At 34.7% G+C, this 25,245-nt stretch overlaps 1 protein-coding gene across 1 annotated transcript in view; it reads left to right on the plus strand.

Moving 5' to 3' along the window:
• Window positions 1-25,245, plus strand: part of LRP1B (LDL receptor related protein 1B) — a gene marked incomplete at its 3' end in the record, with an annotated part of 2,330,707 nt that overhangs the window by 1,360,425 nt on the left and 945,037 nt on the right. Inside the window, exon 27 of the mRNA XM_081243013.1 lies at window positions 3,010-3,267. Coding sequence (XP_081099139.1) covers window positions 3,010-3,267 — 258 coding nt within the window. The remainder of the gene's footprint in view (window positions 1-3,009; window positions 3,268-25,245) is intronic.

A 25,245-nucleotide genomic window follows, 5' to 3' on the forward strand; every position in this document is an offset into this window, starting at 1 on the left:
CAATTTATGAAGCACCTGACTTTCTCTTTATTGGCTTTCTGTTGACCTGAAGCTTTAAAATCAGTGGTTGATACGTTTTGCATTAAGGTAAGCAACTAACTCACTCAAAAAGCAGCTACAAAAATCAAATAGGTTGATTAGTTGTGTCCAGTAAGCATTGCCTGTGTTGACCATTAATTTATTTTTATCTCAGTTTCTCAAGAGAAACTCAATGTTCCTTCATATTCCAGCCTCTCTTCAAAGAATGTTTATGACATACTTAAATTTATGGACTGGTAGGCAGTTTAGAAATTGTTGTCTACATCTGGACTTCTTATAAGCTTGCCAGTAGTGGTTCATTTTTGAATGAGAGGTGATTTCAGTAAAGGTCATTTTGGCTGTCAAATGAAGACCATAAGCACTGACATTAGTGTCAGTATATCTTTGTTAACCTGATAACACAGCTGTCTAAGACCCCTTCCTAACCTGAGAAATCCATCCATGATCCAACAGGCTTCAGGAGTGCCAAGGTCAACTGGAAAACAAACAGAGCTAGTACTGTTGAAAAGAGGCCAAGTTTAGACTTCCACATTAAGGAATGGCAAGGGCAAGTATTACATGATTCAAGATGGCTTTATGAGATTGAGAGAGGAGCCAGCTGGCTAACCAAGCTCAGATGTAGTCACTTGACAAGGTTACATAAGCAGAGACAGTTCACAATTTTACTGATTCTAAAGAAATCAGAAAAAGAAAACTCTTTATTATGGAAATAATATTAGTATTTTTGAGACTTACTTTTTTTTGGTTTATACCAAGCAGTCCAGGGACAAGTTCACTTCTCCACTGGGAAGAAACTGTTGGGCTATTTAGTTTATAATCTCACTGAAGTTGTATTGTTGTTTACTTTTGTTTGTTTTATTGTTTTAAGATAATAAAAACATGTAATGCCTTTCTGAAAGCAGAGAAGAATCCTATGGCTTGATTGAAGTAATTTCTTAGGAATAAAAATTCAAATACTCATGGAAGGCCTTGGGATGTATTTCAGAGTTGACATTTTAGGCCTGTGAGGGAAGACCCCAAATCATCTTCATTGGAGAACTCTTCTATTTGAAATATACACAAGGAGCCTGATATTCCTACTTCCCCAAGAAATGATGAAGACCATTAAATAATGTGTTCAAATTGTTAGATGTTTAATTATATTAGCCATAGTATGTACATTTGCTTTTCTCCTACCATTAAAGTGCTCAATATCAGTGTCTTGAATGATCTGATAATGTTTATGAAATTTTCTGAAGAGACAGTATTTCTCTGGATTCCATCCATAGGTTAAGAAATCCAAATTACTTTGTAATTACTTTGTAATGTTTCACAGAATGTTTCTAACAAACTCTACTGTGTAAGAGTTCCATGTGTCCTTTGGACTTATTCAGAAAATTTGTAGTGAATGACTAATAGGTTCCAGACTTTTTATAAATGCTAGAGATAACATCAGCAGAAGTAGAAAAAATACACCAGAGAAATAAATAAGATATATACAATGTATGGTAGTGATAAGTGAAAAATAAACTCGGGAAGGTGTACCGAGAGTGTAGGGGCTTGTAGTTTTTTACAAGATAAAGTGGTAAGAAAAGTCCTCACCAGACCGGTGACATCCAAATAACACCCAAAAGAAGGTCAGCATGTCAAGTCGGCCATTCTGAAATATGATGATTATTCTAGGAAGAAGGAAGAGCCTCTGAGATGGCAGCTTACTTGGCTTGTTCACAGAACAATATGAAGACCAGTATGTGTGGAGCAAGATAAACAAGGGTGGGGGTAGTAAGGAAATGAAGGAAACGAGGTCAAAGAGTAATGAGAATACACATCAGGTAGGGCTTTATAATCCATTTTAAAGGCTTTGACTCTCCCTCTGATTGAAATGAGAACCCTTTGAGGAACTGGGCAGAAGACTTGCTTGATCTGCCTTAACATTTTAAGGATATGACTGGCTATTGTGTTACCATAGACTCAGGAAGAGGAGGGCATAGATGGAGACAGAGAAACCAGTTGGAAGGCAGTTGTAATGATCTGGTTGAGATGTGATGGCAGCTTGGGGCAGGATGGTAGTAGGAGTCACTGATGTGTTTGACGTCAGAGTCAAAGAGATTTGTTGACACGACAGATGTAAGGCAGCAAAAAGGAGAAGTTGGAGGTTTCCAAATTTCCCCTATTCCCTAATTAGCACAAAAGCTACTCTGAATATGATTATAGAGCTAAACCCTTTCAACGCTAATTTTACATGGACTTTTACCGTTAATTTTATATGTTAAAGGTATTGTGATTCCGGTCAATTAGTATGTATTTACCAAAAACTCACCAATCCTAGCACAAGCAAAGTTGCATTGTTCCAAAAAGTGGTAGTGAACAAGTTTCTTTTACCTCGAGAATCTTATTTTCCTGACTGTAGAGAAGAAATGTGAAAGGAACTGGTTCAGTGACCAATATCTAGTCACTAAGGAAATGTGTGATTGTTTGGCTCCAGGGTTCAGTCAGGGTGTCAGTGAGCCTGAGGTCACAGGTGCTCTTTGTATGAGGCTGTGAGCTTTGCATGTTCCACTCCAGAGAATCTATTTCTGACCTCATACATCCACTTCAAAAAAGCGTGCCCTTGCTCACAAGGGAAGTCTATAACACTGTATGGAGAGGTCAATCCAGATCCATCATCATTGCTAGAAAAACAACTCACAGCATTTCCTTTATTTACCAACAGTGAAAGCAAATAACATTGTCCTCATATTTAGACAACACATTATGACTAAGGAAATCAAGAATACAAATGCTCAGTGGACTATGTTGTCCTTAAAGAAATGAAGTGATATAGTTACTGAAGCATATACAGGTTACTAAAAAATACTTTTGGCAAGCAATTTTTAAAATTGTAAAGATGCATTAAAAATATAGGAATAACTTTTAATAAGGAATGCCAAGTTATTTCTAAAAAAGTGATTCTTTTACTGAACTCACTTTCCTCTTTCTGTTTTATTCCAGAACCTACAGATAGGCCGCCTTTGCTGTTAATTGCAAATTCTGAAACAATTGAGATTTTCTATCTTAATGGAAGTAAAATGGCAACCCTGAGCTCAGTCAATGGAAATGAAATTCATACTCTGGATTTTATTTACAATGAAGATACGATTTGTTGGATTGAATCGAGAGAATCTTCAAATCAGCTCAAATGTATCCAGATAACAAAAACAGGAAAATTAACAGATGAATGGACAATCAGTATTCTTCAATCCTTTCACAGTGAGTTTTGATTTATATTATATGCCACCCTTTAAGGATTTCATTTGCAGACCAGTAGACAGGATTCTTAGATTTTCTAGCATAGCTAATGGCTTTTGCAAAGCTATATATGCAAATATGAATGCACTTAAATAAGTGTATTCCCTACGTGTTTTCCATATACACACATATACACATAGAATTGCACTGTTTATGTAAGCAGTACATTGAAGGGTTAATTTTAATTCTTTCTTTAATGCTTATTGCAGTATCACCTAGATGAGAACTGTGATTTTTCACTGAATGATAGTTCACAATGTGATAGTGAAGGTGGGATTAAAAAACAACAACCACAACAAAAAACAAGAAACAGATTTGATAATTATAAGCTCATCAACTGTAGTGTTTGTTAAAATACCTTGAAAACTATTAGTTTTATGCTAATTGGTAACAACTACCTGTGTTTGTTGACTTTTTTCCTAGTAACTCAGAGTCTTTATATATCTTCTTCCTAAAGAGTAATTTGTAATTTATGATTCACTTGATTTCTCATGTCAGAAATTCACAAACTATTAACTGTCTTTCTCTTTCTGTATATCACATTGTCACATGCACATACATCCGCCCCCTCACTATTCTGCTCGCTACCCCTCCCACATGAGATTATAAAAATTTATTTGTGCTTGCCTGGGGAAACGGTATGCATGAGAATTTCAAGATGTATTCATTTATTTTATGATTTACAGAAAAAACTTATTCTTACAAATGCTACTAATATAAAACTTGGTAGAGAAATGAAGGAAATGTACAATCAAGTTAAGAAGAAAAAAAAGAGTGCTGTGATAGAATAAATTTAGTTTTCAGATGTTGAGTGTTTGGTGATTTGAATTCAATAATCATATTTTATTGATGTTTGTGATGTACAGTTTCAGGGACTGGTTATTGATCCTTATTAAATGTAAGAAAAGAGTACCATGTAATGTTTGATAATTATGATTAGATTGAATAAAAACAGTGGCAAAGATTGTAAGAAAAATGGAATATGAAGTGAACAGAAGTAAATGTTTAACAAATAGAATCCAACATTTTGAAAATTTTCTTAACATAAATAAAACAATTTATAAGGTCATTTATTGTGACAGTGGACCAAAAATGCCTAGTGAAAACAGTGGACACTATCTATTTCAAGGATTCCATGGAGAAATGATAATTCATAATAAACAGTAAATAACTATTGGTAGTAGCATAAGGAATGTTTCTATGTGATTTGAGTATTTCAGACATGGGCTCAGCCAGCAGTTGAAAATCATTTGATCAAAAGACTCTGGTTTCTGCCATGTCAGTGATTACCTTAACTAATCCAAATGTATTTGTCCCTAGAAGATGGAATACTGGCAGTCAAATAGGTAGAATATTCACTAGGTCATCAGGTAAAATTATTTTCCAAGGTTACTTAAGCAACTTTTTTTCTACATTTAATATGCCCTAATAATAGTCGTAATCCTTTCTTTAATATGTATTTTTAAACAACTTTAATAGTACATCTCAGATTGGTCAAGCAACTCTACATTAGCATATTTGTAGAAAATAATTCAGAACTTAGATTTCATGTGATTTATAAACGATTCTTTGCAAATCTAGAAAAATAGAGATTGATTTTGTTAGTTCACTAAAATGGAGAACAGACATTCATTTTGAACTATACAAAATTAATGCAATGGAAACATCTTAATTAGAATAAATAGTTGTAATGAAGTCGGATTTAAACCATGCAATTCCAGTCACTTTAGAAAGAAGTGATTAAATGTGTGGAAGTAATGCAGTTATGGGAGTGAGACAGAGGTGTGAGCTGGGCTGGGCTCCTCTATCATTGCTTGTAAGCCATGTATTTTATCAACATGTCACAGAACAGCTTCCAATGGGCTCTGCATTCACCATGATAATTTGTGAGTTGATAATGAAGTTTGAATATTCTTTGCATATGTAATTACTTAAAATCTCTGTTGTACCATATAACCAAAAATAATGAACTGATGGGAGTATGCCTGAATACCTGTCACTAGCCACTATTCCAGAGATTATCTCTTTAGGTTTTCCTCCTTCATTATCTCTAGAAACTTTTCTCTGAATTTGCCTGAAGAAAACATTATTTTTTGGAAAAAAATAAAACTTTTATTTTTCAAAGTATTACTATGAGGAGAGTCATTACAGGTCAAACCGACTTGAATTTAAAATGTACATAATATTTTAGTAAATATCTTATTACAATATTAAAATTTTTATTGCATATCTCATCTCACTGGATACCCACCACATCTCTGTGGAGTATGCAGGAGAGATACTCTTCCCATTTTATAATAGACACAATTTTAGCTACAGAACTAAGATGTGGTAGGCAATACTGAATGGCTAAAAAGAAGGCAGAGATAGGACATTTAAATCCTATGTTCTTTCTTGTATATTAACAAAGGCAAATACAGGTCCCTTCAAAGAATTTCCCAAGTCTAGCACAAATAATCATATCTACAACTTATTAAATATGCTAAAAGACTACATGCGATAGGGAGGCATTATTAGTCCCCTTATGCTGAGGGGAAAAATCGAGACTGAATTTGGGCCAGACTTCTTAGCCGTCGCTACACCGCACTGCCCCAGGGGTCTCAACTTTTGTTTTTCATTTCAGACAGCCAAAACAATCAGGTGAACTAACATTAGTAACAGTGGCTCACGAAGACAGTGTCTACATGGGAGAGAGGTATACGAATCTTGGAAGGGGGTGGACAAGATGAGTTGTCCCAAGGCCATGTCATTTGAAAAGGCCCAAAACATGATTCTGATATGGCCACCTAGGGAGGCCTACCTTTAATCCTGAGAATCATGTCTAAGCAATATTGTGAGAGAATGAGGAATACTGATTATAAGGTGCTCAATAAACTATATTGACAAAAGGAACATTGGGGAAAATGCTAGGGATTATATTTTGAATTGAATTCATTCTTCTTTATAAAGATACTTGATATTTATTAGCTAGTATTTTTGCCTGAAAGTTACAAAATACTAGATTTTGAAGAAAACTTTGGAATTAAGTGTTTTGTAAGCAAAATTTGTTCTCCAGGGATTCACATAAAGTACATTTATGGCAACTAATTATTTCTCCCAAGTTTTTCTTGGGGAGTACTGTGGTAGGAACACAGATACCTAAAATCAGCAAAAATGATGGGATTCCTAACAGTAGTGATGCTCAGCTATTTTCCTCAGGACAAAGTGCACAAAGATGATTGAGACAGATAAGATTATTTTCTGGGTGTATCCCTTATCAAGGAAGATGATTCAGGACCAATTGTTCTCTTCCAGGTATATAGTAGACACTTTCATTCTGTTTTTATGTATATTCAGTATTCTGCAAAATTTGAGTATCACTATTAGGATTCTAATTTAGACTTAACCAGCTTGTCTTCATCCATTCATGGGCTCAGCTACAGACTAGCAGAGCGTGCCAGGCCAAAAACTATAAAGGATTGCTTATTCTTTATATACTTTGCTTCTGAATTATCCCCATTCACTGGCTTTTATCTTTCTTTTATTTGGTCTGTTTCGATATCAACTTAACTCATTTTCCATTTGAACCTCTGCCTTGATCCTTGATTGGATAATTTTTGGATTCACTTTACCCATGTCTTTTCTCAATCCTACTTCTTTCTCTTGAGTTAACAATTCTCTAATAATCATATAATATTAATAGATGACATTTACTGAATGTTTATTTTGTGCATTAATAATTATACAATATACCTCTCCACTATCACAAAAATTATATATGTATACTGTATAAAATAGTTTATAGATAAGACAATGAGCTTAAATCAATGAAATACTTTTTTAATTTAAAGGAAACCTTGACCTCTTAATCTAAATAGATACTGAGTAATGGCCTTTCTTAATTGTGCAATATTCCCTATTTGCTTCTACCTAGCCTAAGAATTTCATAGCCTTCAGTGCTTCACAAGCATTCTCCATCAAGTTATGACTGGACAAAAATGACCAGGCTGTGTCCCTACTGTACATACAAGCATAGCAAGCATAGTCTTGGGACAAAATAATCAACCTATAAGAGTAGAAATGCTAGATTCAAATAGTGTCAGCTCACAGTGAGTGCACTTTAGAAGATGATCATGGAACTTTGCAGCAACATCCTAAGATTACACAGTATCACAGAATGGTATAATCATCATAGAAACTTGGCATGCAGTATTTAAGCATGTGACTTGTAAATAAAGTATTTTTATGACATTTCCTCTGCAATTATTTTTCTCCATCTGATTGGAGAAAAGTCATTCACATTGTTTTAATTGGGCTTTATATGATTACTAGTGAAGTTGTCCACTCCATTGTGGACTTACATGTTCACATCAATCTCGACAAATCTGCTTGAGTGATCATAATGCTCCATTGCTTAAAATTAAAATACAAAATATTCAGTGGCTTCCCATTTATCTAAGGAAAATTGAAACTTCATTTTATGGCTTCTCTGCAGGCCTCTACCTTGCCTCTCCCCACTCAAATCACATGTTCCACCTAAAAAAAAATACTAGCACTTCCTTTGATGCACTTTGTTTTCTCATTTCCGTGTGTGTTTGTATATGCTGGTTCTTCACCATAGGGCATAGTTGTCATTTCCTATAATCAAGTGTCTCTTACTCATGTTTTAAGGTATAATATCCTTTCCAAAATTTTTCTTTTGAGCTTAGCAGCCCTTCCTATGTGATCCTGGGACATCATAGTACAAATGCATTATATTTTAATTGTGTGTTTACCTGTCAGATTCCCAAATAAAGGGTAACTACTTTAAGTTTAGGATGTGTGTTTTATTCATCTTTGAATCAGATTTCAGCAAAACACCTGTCTGTTCTAGAATAAACATAGGTAACAAGTAAAGGATGAGGGTGGAGAATTAGACGGGAGAAGGGTAAGACCAGCTTCTGGAGAGACCTTGCCAAATCACTACTAGAGACATGGAGAAAACCAGTCTGCATTATGGCTAAGTAAGATCTTTTCTGTGTCTAGATAATAGCCTCACATGTTAATCTTGGTGTCCTTGAGATACAAGTCTGTTCAGCAACTATTGGCTTTTATTTGGGTTCAATCCTGACTTCCCCAGGGTCAGTAAATTTGCCTATAGATTCATTTTGGAACCTAACCTCGATGACAATGGAAAAAACTTGATCCAGATCTGTTTGAGTCTCCCCACCTACCAAGCAGTTGTAATTAAACATTATTGGAGCCAAAGGTCTTAAAATAGAGGTCAATTAATTCTTAGCACAGGAATAAAATAGAACAACACATCTTGTAATCTTAACCTTTCTCCTCCCCTCAGTCTGATTAGACATTTTCTTAAGAAGGAGGTTCTACTATCTTATATTTAGGTCCTTAGATGCATAAAACTAGATGTGTTTCCCATCTCAATTCTGTATACTTAGTTATTATCAAGACCCCAAATATTTTTGGGGTAAGAAGTAAAGAGCAAAGTCAGGATGTTCTTTGTATCTCTCAACCTCTGAGAAGCCCTGTTAGTTACCTCCAACCTAGAAATATATGCATTTAATTCTTTGTGAGAGATGAAGTATATTCAGCAATTAATCAATTTTGGTTTTAGCATTTCATTAGAGAAAGTTCAAAAATTGGTCAGCTCTGAGCTCAGGAGAAGAGGAAATGGTGTTGACCATCCTAATCTTACAAATTAGTGAGACTTTTTGTTAAATAAAATGAAAATGAGAGACATAAAAGGAAATGAAAGAAAATAAAAGAATATTTTCTGATCTAGATTTCCCACTCCAAAAAAAAAAAAAGTCCTGGTGTTGTTGTTGTTTTAGCTGTGTAGAATCCAGACTTTTTGATCAACATATTTTGTGGACATCTAAATTTTGCACAGAAATCGTGGCTATAGAAACTAGTCTTATATTATTCCCTAAGAAACATCTGAGAAGAATCCAAAACACATCATCCATATAAGAAGGATATTATAAGTATTTATTCTCAGAGATACATTAACTGCTGTTTGATAAGCAACTGAATGTTTTATTAAGCTCTTTATACTTCTTAAAAGTTCCTCATCTTTTATTTAGCATATTTATTTGGAAACATAAAAATGACTTTTTCTGAGACATGGCTGCTGTGTGTGTGTGTGCATGCATGTGTAGCTAGTTATTACAACACATGCTTGCTGGGATCTGGAATTTTAACAAAGTGATCAGACCATCCACTGGGAACTCAAAAAAATAAAAGACAGTTAAAATTAGCAAAGATTTTGATCTGAGGACATATTTCCAGAGAATTTTTTAAATTCTCCTGATCATATGCTCAATGTTGTAGGCATTGTATTAAATTATTTGTTAATTTTTTATATTAACATTACATAAATTTATACTTTGGAATAAGTAACCTGTTCTAATTGACAATCAGTACAAAACCATAAAATGCCACCCCGAATGCCTAGAAAAGAAAAAAAAAATTTAAAAAGTCTGCATACTCTGATACTCTACAAATTGGTCTTCATTGTTAATTCAGTTGCCAGGCTGGAAATAATTCAATTATTATTTTATTGTCATTTGGCGACATACTTGATATTAACCGAAGCAGAACTTAGAGATGTGCTAGGCTTCAATTGTTCATATTCATTTTTTCTATGAATTTGATAAAATATATTTCACACACACACTAAATATAAATATACTCCCCTCCAAATTTTTCTCTTTGCTATGTAGAACTTTTAAATCATTATTCTCATAGTATGCTTTGTCTAGATCCACATTTCTGTTTGTTTTATTAATGAATTTTAATTATCACATTTCTGTTTATTTTATTAATGGATTTTAATTATCAAAGTGGAAATTTCTTCATGATCCCATTACAGCACGTTATACCAGGTAGAACATAATGTTTAGCAGTTTACTTTATCTACCAACCTGAAACTTGGAAAGTAAGATGCTCTTTTCATCATGAATAACTCATGAAATATATTTGGAATCCATGATGTATACTCACTCAAACTGGTGTTTCTGTCTTGGTCAACTTTATCTTGGTAGAAGAGAGAAGGAAGTAAGGGAAGAAGAGAAAAGATATGGAAAAAAGAGAAATTATCACTTTTTTGGCAAGTAGACTAGTAAAATAATTTCTGACTTAATATGTATTTGATAATTTTTCACTTTAAATATAATACTGTCATAGTGTATTTTCCTTACTTTTATTTTGTTTTGCTTTTTCTTAAGGGATTTATGCCAAGTAAAGTGAGCATGATTTTCTCATATTTCTTGGCCATCAGAAGGTTTTAATCTTGTCAAGACATTTACAATATATTCGGAATTTATCAAATCTAAAGGCCGTGAGCAGTAGGAGCCAAATTAAGCAACGTAATAAAACTGGAGTGTATAGGATTTCAGTTTTTGAATAAGATTCTTGTTTTCTTTTTTTTTTTAGGCTGTAATGTCCTGTGACTTACAGATTTGCTGTAACACTTGGCTTTGTATTTTCCTCACCGTGGTATTTGGGATGAGTTGATATGGTCCTAGCTCTGTCATTAACTAGCTGTGGGACCTTAAACAAATAATTTTAAAATGAAATCACTTGTTCACACAACAGCTGGAATCCCTCCCAGATCTAAACATACTTTCCCCTTCCATTCCCTTCTGTTTGATATTCTTGTAATTTGCAGTATGCCTGTGTCTTTGTGTGCATGTGTGTCTACCTCTCGTCTACTTTTTTTTTTCCTCTCACCTAATTACTCACAATAGGTATATTTTAATCATTGTATAGTACTATTCTCTAAGATATGTTCCTTGGCACACAAGTTTTCCTGGACATTCTTGGAAAGAATGAGTTTGTGGTCAAATGAGTTCAGAAAATTTTGCATCTGTATACCCTTATTGGAGATTTATATGTATATTAGTCTATTAAAGATTCTGAGGAGTCCTTCTGTAAAGTACCTATTTTACTTTGTTTAGCTCAGGATTTCCTTAATTTCTTTGAGTACTGAACATTTTATTGGTATTTTTCTGGGTATGTCTGTGAGTGCATTTCTATGGGTGCTTGTTTCTAATGATATGTTATGAATATGTTTATGTGTCTAATACATATTAACACTCTAAATATCTAGTGTTTTATATTATCCACTTTGAGAAATATTGTTTTAGAGGTCTTATGAAATATCACTCATATTGTATCCTCCTATCACTTTTTACTGTCTCTGTGGCTAAACCTGTAAGGTCGGTGTTTACAAGGAGATATAGAGAATTACCGTAATAACAGTTTTCTAGCTATCTCTTCCCAAGAACCCAACTACTTTTAGTTTATACCCAGAGGGTTATGAGAGTTATAGTATCCATATACCACAAGCCCTGAGACTGTGGTGACAAAACCAGAGACCATTTCAGAACTGGAGCTTAGAGGAATTAGTTATGCAGCAAAGGTTTGGTCATGTGTGGAATTCATGCCAGGAAAGAGCCTAGCTAAAAGATGACTATAGTTGATAATGGTAACAAAGAGTGTGTTCTGGAACTAACTTAGAATTGCAGCCAGTGTCAAGTAATTCCAATTTAATTATAACAATTTTTCCATGAGCTGGATAAATGTATGGTGACAGAAACTCTTAATGGTAGAACAACAGTGTCAGATGATGAGATGGTCATGTAGATAGTGAATGATTTTTTAAATGATTATGAAGTATAAATCTAGATTAAAATATATGTATATGTATATTAAAATATTCTGTAAGTCTTTGTCACCTTTTTTTTTTTTGGCTGAGTTAGGTCTTCATTGCTGCGTGCAGGCTTTCTCTGGTTGTGGCGAGTGGGGGCTACTCTTCATTGCGGTGCTCAGGCTTCTCATTGCGGTGGCTTCTCTTGTTATGGAGCACAGGCTCTAGGTGCGTGGGCTTCAGCAGTTGTAGCACGCATGCTCAGTAGTTGTGGCTTGCAGGCTCTCGAGCGCAGGCTCAGTAGTTGTCGTGTACGGGCTTAGTTACTCTGCGGCAGGTGGGATCTTCCCAGATGAGGGATCGAACTCATGTCCCCTGCATTGGCAGGTGGATTCTTAACCACTGCACCACCAGGGAAGTGCAGTCTTTGTCATCTTAATGACAACATTTACTTGGTAAAGTTATATAAAGTCTCTTGACAACTTTTGTTGTTTTAATGTAAGAATTAATCTATATCATTTTAATCTCCCTGTTTTAAGGTATTAGTGAAGAGATCTATCTATCTATCAAGTACAATTATTCAGTCCAGTTTCACTAAGAAAAAGCAGGTCGTTATACTGTATATCCAAAACTGAATGGTAGGGAAAGGCCTATGTACTACTAATCAAAACTGAGACTAATTTTCTAACAAATCTATGGTTTAAAACATGTCTGACAAATGTACTAGAGCGTACATAAGAATAACAAAAGAAACATTACTTTTTTGTGTGTGACGGTCATAAGAATAACATTATTATTCTTATAACCAAAGAAGATTCTATTTAAAATTTTTATGTGTTGTTGGGAGATTCTATTTTGTTTATTGAAAATAACAACAACAGCAACACAAACCTTGTGGCTTGATAGAACAGTTCAGCTTGTCTGAACTGGTCAGAATAACTTAGTATCCATATGAAACATCTCACTTGGCCTTAAGACTTAGTTTGGTTGTTTGTGTTATTTAAAAATATTTTGTTAAATTTTTTGGAGTCATGAGAGGTGAATGAATTCAAAATTATTATAAAATTTTAGAGCTTTAAGGATTTGATTTGTAAGAGGGGTATAACTCGAGTAAATTAGAACTATCATGGTTACTGCTACAAAAATTTTGAACTTGAAGGGGTACATTATAATTGTGATTACTTATGCAAAATGCCATTGGCAATTACATCAGGTATTTAGATAATTTGTGCCAAAAAATGTTTGTTCCTAAAATGAAGATAATTGAGACAACATGTTCCTAATGTATGAAGTATGCAAATGATCAGCTCAGTGTTACATTCTATTCTATATGTTTAGTCTGAGCTTTTGTTTCTGAGACTCTCAGTTAATGTTGTTCTTCCTATGTCCATGGGATGATATTCACACAATATACATGGAGTATCACAGTAATTATTTTGATAAATTCAAGCTGAATCATTTGTGTTTTTCAAATTTATTCTCTTGAATTATGGGAATTTAATTATTTTTTATACTTCATATTGAATGTTGTACCTGATTTATTTCTAAGCACATTATATAATATTAAAAGTATTGAAAGATGACTCTAGTCATATATATATATATATATATATATATATATATATACACATACATACAACAAATACTTAACTTTATTAGAGCTTTTTGTCGAGCCTTTAACAAGACATTACTTTAAGATTAATAATATTGATATTTTGGCATGCTCATAGAGCAAGTGATATTAATATGTGAAAACCAAAGTTTTAAAATATGTATATTTTTCAATTCAAAATTGTACCTAAGATAAGATGGGGGTTGAGCTATTATGTAATGCATATGCCTTATATACACCTCTTAAATTCTTATATACACCTCTTAAATTCTTATAAATATGAGTTATTTCAGAATTTACTGTTGCAGTTATTTAATTTAGTGTATGTGGATTTCAATATGAGTTAAATATTCTATAGTTCTGAATGCTGTGAACTGTATCTTTCACCCCAAAATTCATATGTTGCCTCCCTAATCCCCAATATCATGGGATTTGGAGGTAGGGCTTTTGAGAGAGATTTAGGTTAAAGTCATGGTAGTGTAGAGCTCCTATGATGTGATTAATACCCTTGTAAGAATAAGACATGGCCAGAGATCTCTCTCTCTCTTCCATGTGAGGTTACACCAGAAGGTGGCTACCTGAACCATGAAGAGTCCTCACCAGACATAGAATCTGCTGGTACCTTGATCTTGGACTTCTCAGCCTCCCAAGATGTGGGAAACAGATGTTTATTGTTTAAGACACCCACTTTATGGTATTTTATTATAGCCTGAACTGACAGGCTGTTATATTTAAAATGAAAAGAGAAGACATTCTTCTTTCATTCTAAAAATATAAGTATATTTCTTTCCTAATGTACCCATCTAGAGTGTCATGGGACAAATCCCCAGAAAAATAACACTCTGCCTCCATTTGTATAAATCTTAGGTTAGCTGTAGAATAAAATGTCTGAGGTGGAGAACTGTAAGCTCATCGTTGCTGGACTAGCTTAAATCCTCATTTCTTCTGTGTCATTCCTCAATTCAGAAATGCCCTAATACCTTTCAGGATGCCTCAGTGTGACTCCTAGAAATAATTTCCACTCATGTCAAACAAATTAATCACCTGGTGACTGGTTTTGATCATTGGATTTGACTCTTAAAAAAGAAAAAGCAATCCAAAGGCATTAATTGAGTTTTATTATGTATATGTCTCCACAGAACTCATACCACTTCATTACCATTATGCAACTGACCCTAACAGTAGAGTAAGTTTAATATCTGAAATGTTTGCCAATAACAAACATGGCTGAGGAAGCTTCCTACAAATATTTGGTCTTTGGGCTTCTCAATTGATACTTCTTTTACCAAGCCCAGTGCAAGTGATAACATTGGTTTAACTGAACCTCTCTTTAATAACAGAATTAATCCACTAAAACTACATCAATACACACTGTTATTCACTTATTGTACACTCGAACTCATACCTAGGGAAAACATTATTTTCTACTTGTGCTTTAGATTCTGGGTCTATAACTTGGGTAGGTTAAGAGATATGACAACTATGAATAATAAACAATAAAATATAGTATATATTATATAATATGTTATATAATAATTGAATAATATAAATATATAATAAGAAGAATCAATTAAAATTCTGTTTTTTTAGAGACATGAATCAAAAGGTGAAAGGTAATCTAAAATAATCTAATATGTGCCAACAGAAGTAATCTAGATAACTAGTAGTCTCAGAGACTAATCAGGGCCAAGGTGCCAGTAACTTCTTATTTAAAGGACAGGAATAAGAGCCACAAAGTTACATGACTCTGATGGTCATAAAATGATTCTTGGTATGAATAGAAAAAAAAGAAGGACTCTAGAAGTCAAGATGTGGCAGTTTTAATGCAAAAGTGGTTATGGTGCTATTTTATCCTCAGTACAACATTGTCTGTTCATTCTTCTGATCTTTGTTTTATTATCTCTTCTTAGTCACTCAGGCTCACCAGTCATCATTATTCTTCCACACTGTTATATGACGCTCTCATCCCTCATACTACTGTTACACACCCTGGGTCTTCATACCTTCAGATTATTAACGGCCTAATTGCCCTTTCTTAAAATTACTCCTCCACATTAAATGATACCTCTCCTTCTTGTATACATCTTTCCTTGATAAAGGATAGTGATTTGCCAAATTTGAGCTCACAGGTAAAATCAAGGAAAATACCACAGCTTATTAAATAACAGGGCTTCCCTGGTGGTGCAGTGGTTGAGAATCTGCCTACTAATGCAGGGGACACGGGTTCGAGACCTGGTCTGGGAAGATCCCACATGCTGCGGAGCAACTAGACCTGTGAGCCACAGTTACTGAGCCTGCACATCTGGAGCCTGTGCTCCACAACAAGAGAGGCCGCGATAGTGAGAGGCCCGCGCACTGCAATGAAGAGTGGCCCCCGCTTGCCACAACTAGAGAAAGCCCTCACACAGAAACGAAGACCCAACACAGCCATAAATAAATAAAAATAATAAAAGAGTTCCAATTTCAACGGTCAGCTACTCTTACAAATTCCCACAATCAGAAAATGCAAACTTAAAAAAAAAAAAAAGAACAAAGGAGCTGTGACTTAAGATGACTCCTACACTGACTGATGTCGAGGTGGAAGCACAGATTTTAGGCAAGAGGTTCTTGAGCAAAGGTTACTTGGAATAGAAGAGCCATATTGATTTGAAAATATTTATTGGACACTTACCATGGGCTAAACACAATTCTAGGCTTTGGTAATATAGCAGTGAACGAGCCATACAGTATCCCTGATCACATGGGGCTTATTCTAGTGTGGGGAGATGGTGAACTACTAAATAATTAATTAATTTTGATCGATATGACTGCTCCAAAAAAAAAAAATTAAATGATGGCAATGATATTGACTGGTGGGAATGAGTCATTGTGCCTGTTGGGGGATGTGGGGTTGGGGGGGGGCATGGTCTTCTCAATATCCACTGGTCAAGGGAGACCTTTCTGGGAACTAACATTTGAGCAAATACCTGAATAAGGGAAAGGGCAAAGCCATGTACATTCAGATACTCTTTTTTCTTGTACATCAGGTACAGAGGTCCTAAGGAGGAAGCTTTCTTTGCAATTCAAGAAAAATTAAGGATGTCAGTTTAGCTGGAGTAAAGTGAGCCAAGAAGATATGAGTTAAAAGGGAGGTTTAGAAGACTTGTAAGCCACATTAAAGACTTTGAATTTTATGCTAGACATGAGGGAAGTCATTAGAGATTTTTCAGAAGAGGACTGATATTTTGGAAAACAAGAATACAGACTCAAAATTTAGAGAAAAACCTGTTGTTTACTAAAACTGTGCAGAAGAAACAATAACATAATGGAAGTTGGTAAACCACTACACCTCATTTCCTGGGTGGCCTTCCTGGAAAATGTTACAGAGAGAAACACTCCGTAGAGTTTTGACTTAAAATTGAGCTACAGTTTAGTAAACTTAGGTATTTATAAAAATATCAGTGATGCTACCAAATGTAAAATAGAAAGCTAGTGGGAAGCAGCTGCATAACACAGGGAGATCAGCTCGGTGCTTTGTGACCACATAGAAGCGTGGGATAGGGAGGGTGGGAGGGAGGGAAATGCAAGAGGGAAGAGATATGGGAACATATGTATATGTATAACTGATTCACTTTGTTATAAAGCAGAAACATACACACACACACAAAATATCAGTGATGTACTTTTGAAAACATTCATACAGGAGAGTAAATCCCAAGAGTCCATCAGTTTGTTAAGACATGTCTTAGCCGGCAATCAAAAGTAACATAGAACTCAGACTATAAAGAATGGTGTTTTCTTTTTTGCTGACATGATATAATTTTTGTTTTACAATGATCCCTTTGGGTGCTCTGTGAAGATTGTTATAGTGCATCTAGGAGGGAAGCAGAGAGTCCAGTTAAATTATTGTACCATCCAGGGGAGAGAAGGTAATGTCTTGAGCAAGGAAAGTAAGAGCAGAGATGGAAAGAAGTGGACAGTTTCAGATGAAGGCCTTAAGATTGCCTGATAGATTTAATATGGGGTGAAGTGGGAAGAGATAAAAATAGAATGAAGGATGAATCCATTTGAGTTACAGGTTGAAAATAATATTTTGCCTAGTGGGAAGAAGACATCTCTGTGTAAACTGTTTTTGTCTTTTGGTTATATTGAGAGAATAATAACACTGGAATATTTTCTAAGTGCATCCACCATTGGAAATGATTGACTTGTAGCTTGAGGTAGAGGAAGGAATTGAGAAATAGTGGAACAGGGAAGTTACAGATACTTGATACTGCTCACCATCCCATGTCAGAAACACCTCCTTTGTCTTTTTTCATAAAGACATATACACAGATTGTATGTAGAACTTTGTGACTACTCTTCCCAAAAACATACTCACTTTGACTACATTTCATGTATTTAAGAAATTGGAACAGAGCTAGGAAGAGGCAAACTTTCCTTAAAGGAAAAGAAAAGGGCTCTGTAACATGCCACAGATTCTGTTCCTGATTGAGGGTGTACCTGCCCACCATACACCCAAATTGAACTTTTTTTTTTGCATTTTCAAAAGCAGCTTTACTGAAGTATAGTTTACATATCATAAAATTCATCCAGTTTAAGTATACAATTCAATGCTTTTTAGTAAATTTACAAAGTTGTGCAGGCATCACTACAATTCAGTTTTTTTTAAGATTTTTAGAAATTTCATGTAATGTCTGAAACATTTATATTAACATATTTCCATACAAATAACCCAAAGAAAGTTTAGTTGGGTTTTTTTGGTTTGTTTGTTTTTTTATACTGCAGGTTCTTATTAGTCATCAATCTTATACACATCAGTGTATACATGTCAATCCCAATCGCCCAATTCAGCACACCACCCCTCCCCACCCCACCATGGTTTTCCCCCCTTGGTGTCCATACGTTTGTTCTCTACATCTCTGACTCAACTTCTGCCCTGCAAACCGGTTCATCTGTAACATTATTCTAGGTTCCACATACGTGCATTAATATACAATATTTGTTTTTCTCTTTCTGACTGACTTCACTCTGTATTATGGTCTCTAGATTCATCCTCATTTCTGCAAATGACCCAATTTCATTCCTTTTTATGGCTGAGTGATACTCCACTGTGTGTATGTGCCACACCTTCTTTATCCATTCGTCTGTCCGTGGGCATTTAGATTGCTTCCATGACCTGGCTATTGTAAATAGTGTTGCAGTGAACATTGGGGTGCATGAGTCTTTTTGAATTATGGTTTTCCCAGGGTATATGCCCAGTAGTGGGATTGTTGGATCATATGGCAAATATATTTTTAGTTTTTTAAGGAACCTGCATACTGTTCTCCATAGTGGCTGTATCAATTTACATTCCCACCAACCATGCAAGAGGGTTCCCTTTTCTCCACACCCTCTCCAGCATTCGTTGTTTGTAGATTTTCTGATGATGCCCATTCTAACTGGTGTGAGGTGATACCTCATTGTAGTTTTGATTTGCATTTCTCTAATGATTAGTGATGTTGAGCATCCTTTCATGTGTTTGTTGGAAATCTGTATATCTTCTTTGAAGAAATGTCTATTTAGGTCTTCTGCCCATTTCTGGATTGGGTTTTTTGCTTTTGTGATACTGAGATTCATGAGCTGCTTGTATATTTTGTAGATTAAACCTTTGTCAGTTGCTTCATTTGTAAATATTTTCTCCAATTAAGAGGGTTGTCTTTTCATCTTCTTATGGTTTCCTTTGCTGTGCAAAATCTTTGAAGTTTCATTACGTTCCATTTGTTTATTTTTGTTTTTATTTCCATTACTCTAGGAGGTGGATCAAAAAAGATCTTGCTGTGATTTATGTCGAAGAGTGTTCTTCCTATGTTTTCCTCTAAGAGTTTTATAGTGTCTGGTCTTACATTTAGGTCTCTAATCCATTTTGAGTTTATTTTTGTGTATGGTGTTAAGGAGTGTCCTAATTTCATTCTTTTACATGTAGCTGTCCAGTTTTCCCAGCACCACTTATTGAAGAGACTCTCTTTTCTCCATTGTATATCTTTGCCTCCTTTGTCATAGATTAGTTGACTGTAGGTGTGTGAGTTGATCTCTGGGCTTTCTATCTTGTTCCATTGATCTATGTTTCTGTTTTTGTGCCAGTACCATATTGTCTTGATTACTGAACCTTTGTAATATAGTCTGAAGTCAGGGAATCTGATTCCTCCAGCTCCGTTTTTTTCCCACAAGACTGCTTTGGCTACTCGGGGGCTTTTGTGTTTCCATACAAATATTAAGATGATTTGTTCTAGTTCCATAAAATATGCCATTGGTAATTTGATAGGGATTGCATTGAATCTGTAGATTCCTTTGGGTAGTATAGTCATTTTCACAATATTGATTCTTCCAATGCAAGGACATGGTATATCTCTCCATCTGTTGGTATCATCTTTAATTTCTTTCATCAGTGTCTTATAGTTTTCTGCATACAGGTCTTTTGTCTCCCTAGGTAGGTTTATTCCTCGGTATTTTATTCTTTTTGTTGCAATGGTAAGTGGGAGTGTTTCCATAATTTCTCTTTGAGATTTTTCATCATTAGTGTATAGGAATGCAAGAGATTTCTATGCATTAATTTTATATCCTGCAACTTTACCAAATTCATTGATTAGCTCTAGTACTTTTCTGGTGGCATTTTTAGGATTCTCTATGTATAGTATCATGTCACCTGCAAACAGTGACAGTTTTACTTCTTCTTTTCCAATTTGTATTCCTTTTATTTCTTTTTCTTCTCTATTTGACATGGCTGGGACTTCCAAAACTATGTTGAATAATAGTGGTGAGAGTGGACATCCTTATCTCTTTCCTGATCTTAGAGGAAATGCTTTCAGTTTTTCACCATTGAGATGCTGTTTGCTGTGTGTTTGTCATATATGGCCTTTATTATGTCGAGGTAGCTTCTCTGCCCACTTTCTGGAGAGGTTTTATCATAAATGGGTGTTGAACTTTGACAAAAGGTTTTTCTGCATCTATTGAGATGATCATATGGTTTTTATTCTTCAATTTTTTAATATGGTGTATCACACTGATTGATTTGCATATACTGAAGAATCCTTGAATCACTGGGATAAATCCCAGTTGATCATGGTGTGTGATCCTTTTAATGTGTTGTTGGATTCTGTTTGCTAGTATTTTGTTGAGGATTTTTGCATCTATATTCATCAGTGATATTGGTCTGTAATTTTCTTTTTTTGAAGTATCTTTGTCTGGTTTTGGTATCAGGGTGATGGTGGCCTCATAGAATGAGTTTGGGAGTGTTCCTTCCTCTGCAATTTTTTGGAAGAGTTTGAGAAGAATGGGTGTTAGCTCTTCTCTAAATGTTTGAATAAATTCACCTGTGGAGTCATATGGTCCTGGACTTTTGTTTGTTGTCAGATTTTTAATCACAGTTTCAATTTCATTACTTGTGATTGGTCTGTTCATACTTTCTATTTCTTCCTGGTTCAGTCTTGGAAGGTTATACCTTTCTAAGAATTTGTCCATTTCTTTCAGGTTGTCCATTTTATTGGCATAGAGTTGCTTGTAGTAGTCTCTTAGGATGCTCTGTATTTCTGCAGTGTCTGTTGTAAGTTCTCCTTTTTCATTACTAATTTTATTGATTTGAGTCCTCTCCCTCTTTTTCTTGATGAGTCTGGCTAATGGTTTGTCAATTTTGTTTATGTTCTCAAAGAACCAGCTTTTAGTTTTATTGATCTTTGCTATTGTTTTCTTTGTTTCTATTTCATTTATTTCTGCTCTGATCTTTATGATTTCTTTCCTTCTACTAACTTTGGGTTTTGTTTGTTCTTCTTTCTCTAGTTCCTATAGGTGTAAGGTTAGATTGTTTACTTGAGATTTTTCTTGTTTCTTGAGGTAGGCTTGTATAGCTATAAACTTCCCCCTTAGAACGGCTTTTGCTCCATCCCATAGGTTTTGGATCATCATATTTTCATTGTCATTTTTCTCTAAGTATTTTTTGATTTCCTCTTTGATTTCTTCAGTGATCTGTTGGTTCTTTATTAACATATTGTTTAGCCTCCATGTGTTTGTGTTTTTTACATTTTTTCCCTATAATTGACTTCTAATCTCATAGCATTGTGGTCAGAAAAGATGCTTGATATGATTTCAATTTTCTTAAATTTTCTGAGGCTTGATTTGTGACCCAAGATATGATCTATCCTGGAGAATATTCCGTGCGCACTTGAGAAGAAAGTGTAATCTGCTGTTTTCTGATGGAATGTCCTATAAATATCAATTAAATCTATCTGGTCTATTGTGTCATTTAAAGCTTCTGTTTCCTTATTTAGTTTCATTTTGGATGATCTGTCCATTGGTGTAAGTGAGGTGTTAAAGTCCCCCACTATTATTGTGTTACTGTTGATTTCCACTTTTATAGCTGTTAGCAGTTGCCTTATGTATTGAGGTGCTCCTATGTTGGGTGCATATATATTTATAATTGTTATATCTTCTTCTTGGATTGATCCCTTGATCATTATGTAATGCCCTTCCTTGTCTCTTGTAACATTCTTTATTTTAAAGTCTATTTTATCTGATTTGAGTATTGCTATTCCAGCTTTCTTTAGATTTCCATTTGCATGGGATATCTTTTTCCATCCCCTCACTGTCAGTCTGTATGTGTCCCTAGGTCTAAAGTAGGTCTCTTGTAGACAGCATATATATGGGTCTTGTTTTTGTATCCATTCAGCAAGCCTGTGTCTTTTGGTGGGAGCATTTAATCCATTCACTTTTAAGGTAATTATTATCGATATGTATGTTCCTATGACCATTTTCTTAATTGTTTTGGATTTGTTTTTGTAGATCCTTTTCTTTTCTTGTGTTTCCCACTTAGAGAAGTTCCTTTAGCATTTGTTGTAGAGCTGGTTTGGTGGTGCTGAATTCTCTTAGCTTTTGCTTGTCTGTAAAGCTTTTGATTTCTCCATCGAATCTGAATGAGATCCTTGCTGGGCAGAGTAATCTTAGTTGAAGGTTCTTCCCTTTCATCACTTTAAGTATATCATGCCTCTCCCTTCTGGCTTGTAGAGTTTCTGCTGAGAAATCAGCTGTTAACCTTATGGGAGTTCCCTTGTATGTTATTTGTCATTTTTCCCTTGCTGCTTTCAATAATTTTTCTTTGTCTTTAATTTTTGCCAATTTGATTACTATGTGTCTCAGCGTGTTTCTCTTTGGGTTTTTCCTGTATGGGACTTGCTGCGCTTCCTGGACTTCGGTGGCTATTTCTTTTCCCATGTTAGGAATTTTCGACTGTAATCTCTTCACATATTTTCTCGGGTCCTTTCTCTCTCTCTTCTCCTTCTGAGACCTGTATAATGAGAATGTTGTTGCGTTTAATGTTGTCCCAGAGGTCTCTTAGGCTGTCTTCATTTCTTTTCATTCTTTTTTTATTATTCTGTTCCGCAGCAGTGAATTCCACCGTTCTGTCTTCCAGGTCACTTATCTATTCTTCTGCCTCAGTTATTCTGCTATTGATTCCTTCTAGTGTATTTTTCATTTCAATTATTGTATTGTTCATCTCTGTTTGTTTGTTCTTTAATTCTTCTAGGTCTTTTTTAAACATTTCTTTATATCTTCTCGATCTTTGTCTCCATTCTTTTTCTGACGTCCTGGATCATCTTCACTATCATTATTCTGAATTCTTTTTCTGGAAGGTTGCCTATCTCCACTTCATTTAGTTGTTTTTCTGGGGTTTTAACTTGTTCCTTCATCTGGTACATAGCCGTCTGCCTTTTCATCTTGTTTATCTCTCCGTGAATGTGGTTTTCATTCAACAGGCTGCCAGTTTGTAGCTCTTCTTTCTTCTGCTCCTGAACTTCTTTGATACCATTTTAATTATTATACCAAGCAGACAGAGACTTTGCTTGCTCAATTCAGTTTATTTAATATAATCTAGGGATAATATAAGCACATGCTTCTTGATTGTGGTGACATATAAAAATAAATGCAATTACATCATCTCATCATTCAGTGGGATTTTGATATGTTCTAGCAAAGAAATGTGGTATAAAACTGAAATGTTAATTTCCCACCTAAACCAAGAGACACATAAATCAGGGAATGCAAAATTGTTTCCTAATAATCTTATTTTTTAAATTTCATTTTTACCTGCTCTTCTCTGTATTTACATTAGAAACACTATAACTCTCTTCAGTGAAGACAACATTACAGCTTAAAGGACAATATTTGAATGGAAGTAAAAGTTTTAAGTTAAAATAGTCATAAAATATGAGAAGAACAGAAATGTGTATAAAAGCAATATGTATTTGGAATATTTATGATTTTTTTGGTGTCTTCAAAATTTCTGTCATTCTTGGCTCTTTCACCTAAGCTAGAATATGACTTAAATACAGTCCTTTAAATATGATTATATATTTAACGATGACAAAGGAAATATGGTGAGTGTATGCTGCATAATCTCACCATTGCTCTGATATTCTTTGAAGCCACAGTATCTCTGCTGAAAATTACAGGATATTCCTGATTGGTCATGTGCTTTCCGATTTTTCCCCTTTCATCTACATAGCACCCAGAATTGTCTTTTAAATAGTTCTAAACAGCTGTCTAACTTCCTCGCTTGAAACTGTCTCCAGGGACTTTCTGTTAAACACTGCAGATTGAGCAAAAGTGTTTATAGTATATCCGTTCTTTTCTGGAATTCCATTGTAAGTACAGCTTTTTTTTTTTTAAGTCTTTAATTGTATTAACCCAAAAATGATAAAAAGAAAAAGATAGGAGACAAAGCATGTGAGATAATTTTGGATAATAAAGAATGGGTGATTAAATGATAAATGAATTAGGTTAATGTTTTTCTGCTTTGCTGAGTACAGAAGTGGTGCCAAGATGAAGAGCCCCAGAAAGGCTCAAAAATTAGAGACTCTGGGCACTTCTGAAGGCAGATATAGGATAGGGCTAGTAATAAGAGGATTAGCTTAGAACCTATTTTGAGAATAGGTAGGCTTCTAAATTCCCTCCCCCAGTCTCTACAGCCAGGCGAGTTCTTACCTCCTACTTGAGCAGAAAATGGGAGGTTTTATTTCTAAAGCAGTTAAACAATGAATGGATTGATAAGAGGAAGCTTCAAGACCATGGCTATGAATCAGCCACTACAAATTGGAGCAAGAAGAAGGCAGGTAACAGGAAAGATGTCAAAAGCAAAAGAAGTCAGTATATTTCTGTGTGTTTCCATTTAGAGAGGAATTTCAGAGATTTTTGGGTTTTATTTTTTTAATTGAAGTATAGTTGATTTACAATGTTGTGTTGGTTTTACGTGTATAGCAAAGTGATTCAGTTATATGTATGTATGTGTATATATATGTGTGTGTGTGTGTATATATATATATATTCTTTTTCAGATTCTTTTCCATTATAGGTTATCACAAGGTACTGAATATTGTTCCCTGTGCTATACAGGAGGTTCTTGTTGTTTATCTATTTTTTATGTAGTAGTGTGTTTCTGTTAATCCCAAGATCCTCATTTATCCCTTCTCCCTCCCCCCTTCCCCTTTGGTAATCATAAATTTGTTTTCTGTCTGTGAGTCTGTTTCTGTTTTATAAATAAGTTCATTTGTTTTGTTTTTTTACATTCCACATATAAATGATATCATATGGTATTTGTCTTTCTCTTTCTGACTTACTTTGCTTAGTATGATAATTTCTAGGTCCATCCATGTAGCTGCAAATTGCATTATTTCATTCTTTTCTAATGGCT

The sequence above is a fragment of the Mesoplodon bidens genome (assembly GCF_964165515.1).
Source record: "Mesoplodon bidens genome assembly, chromosome: 8".
NCBI classification, from domain to species: Eukaryota; Metazoa; Chordata; class Mammalia; order Artiodactyla; family Ziphiidae; genus Mesoplodon; species Mesoplodon bidens.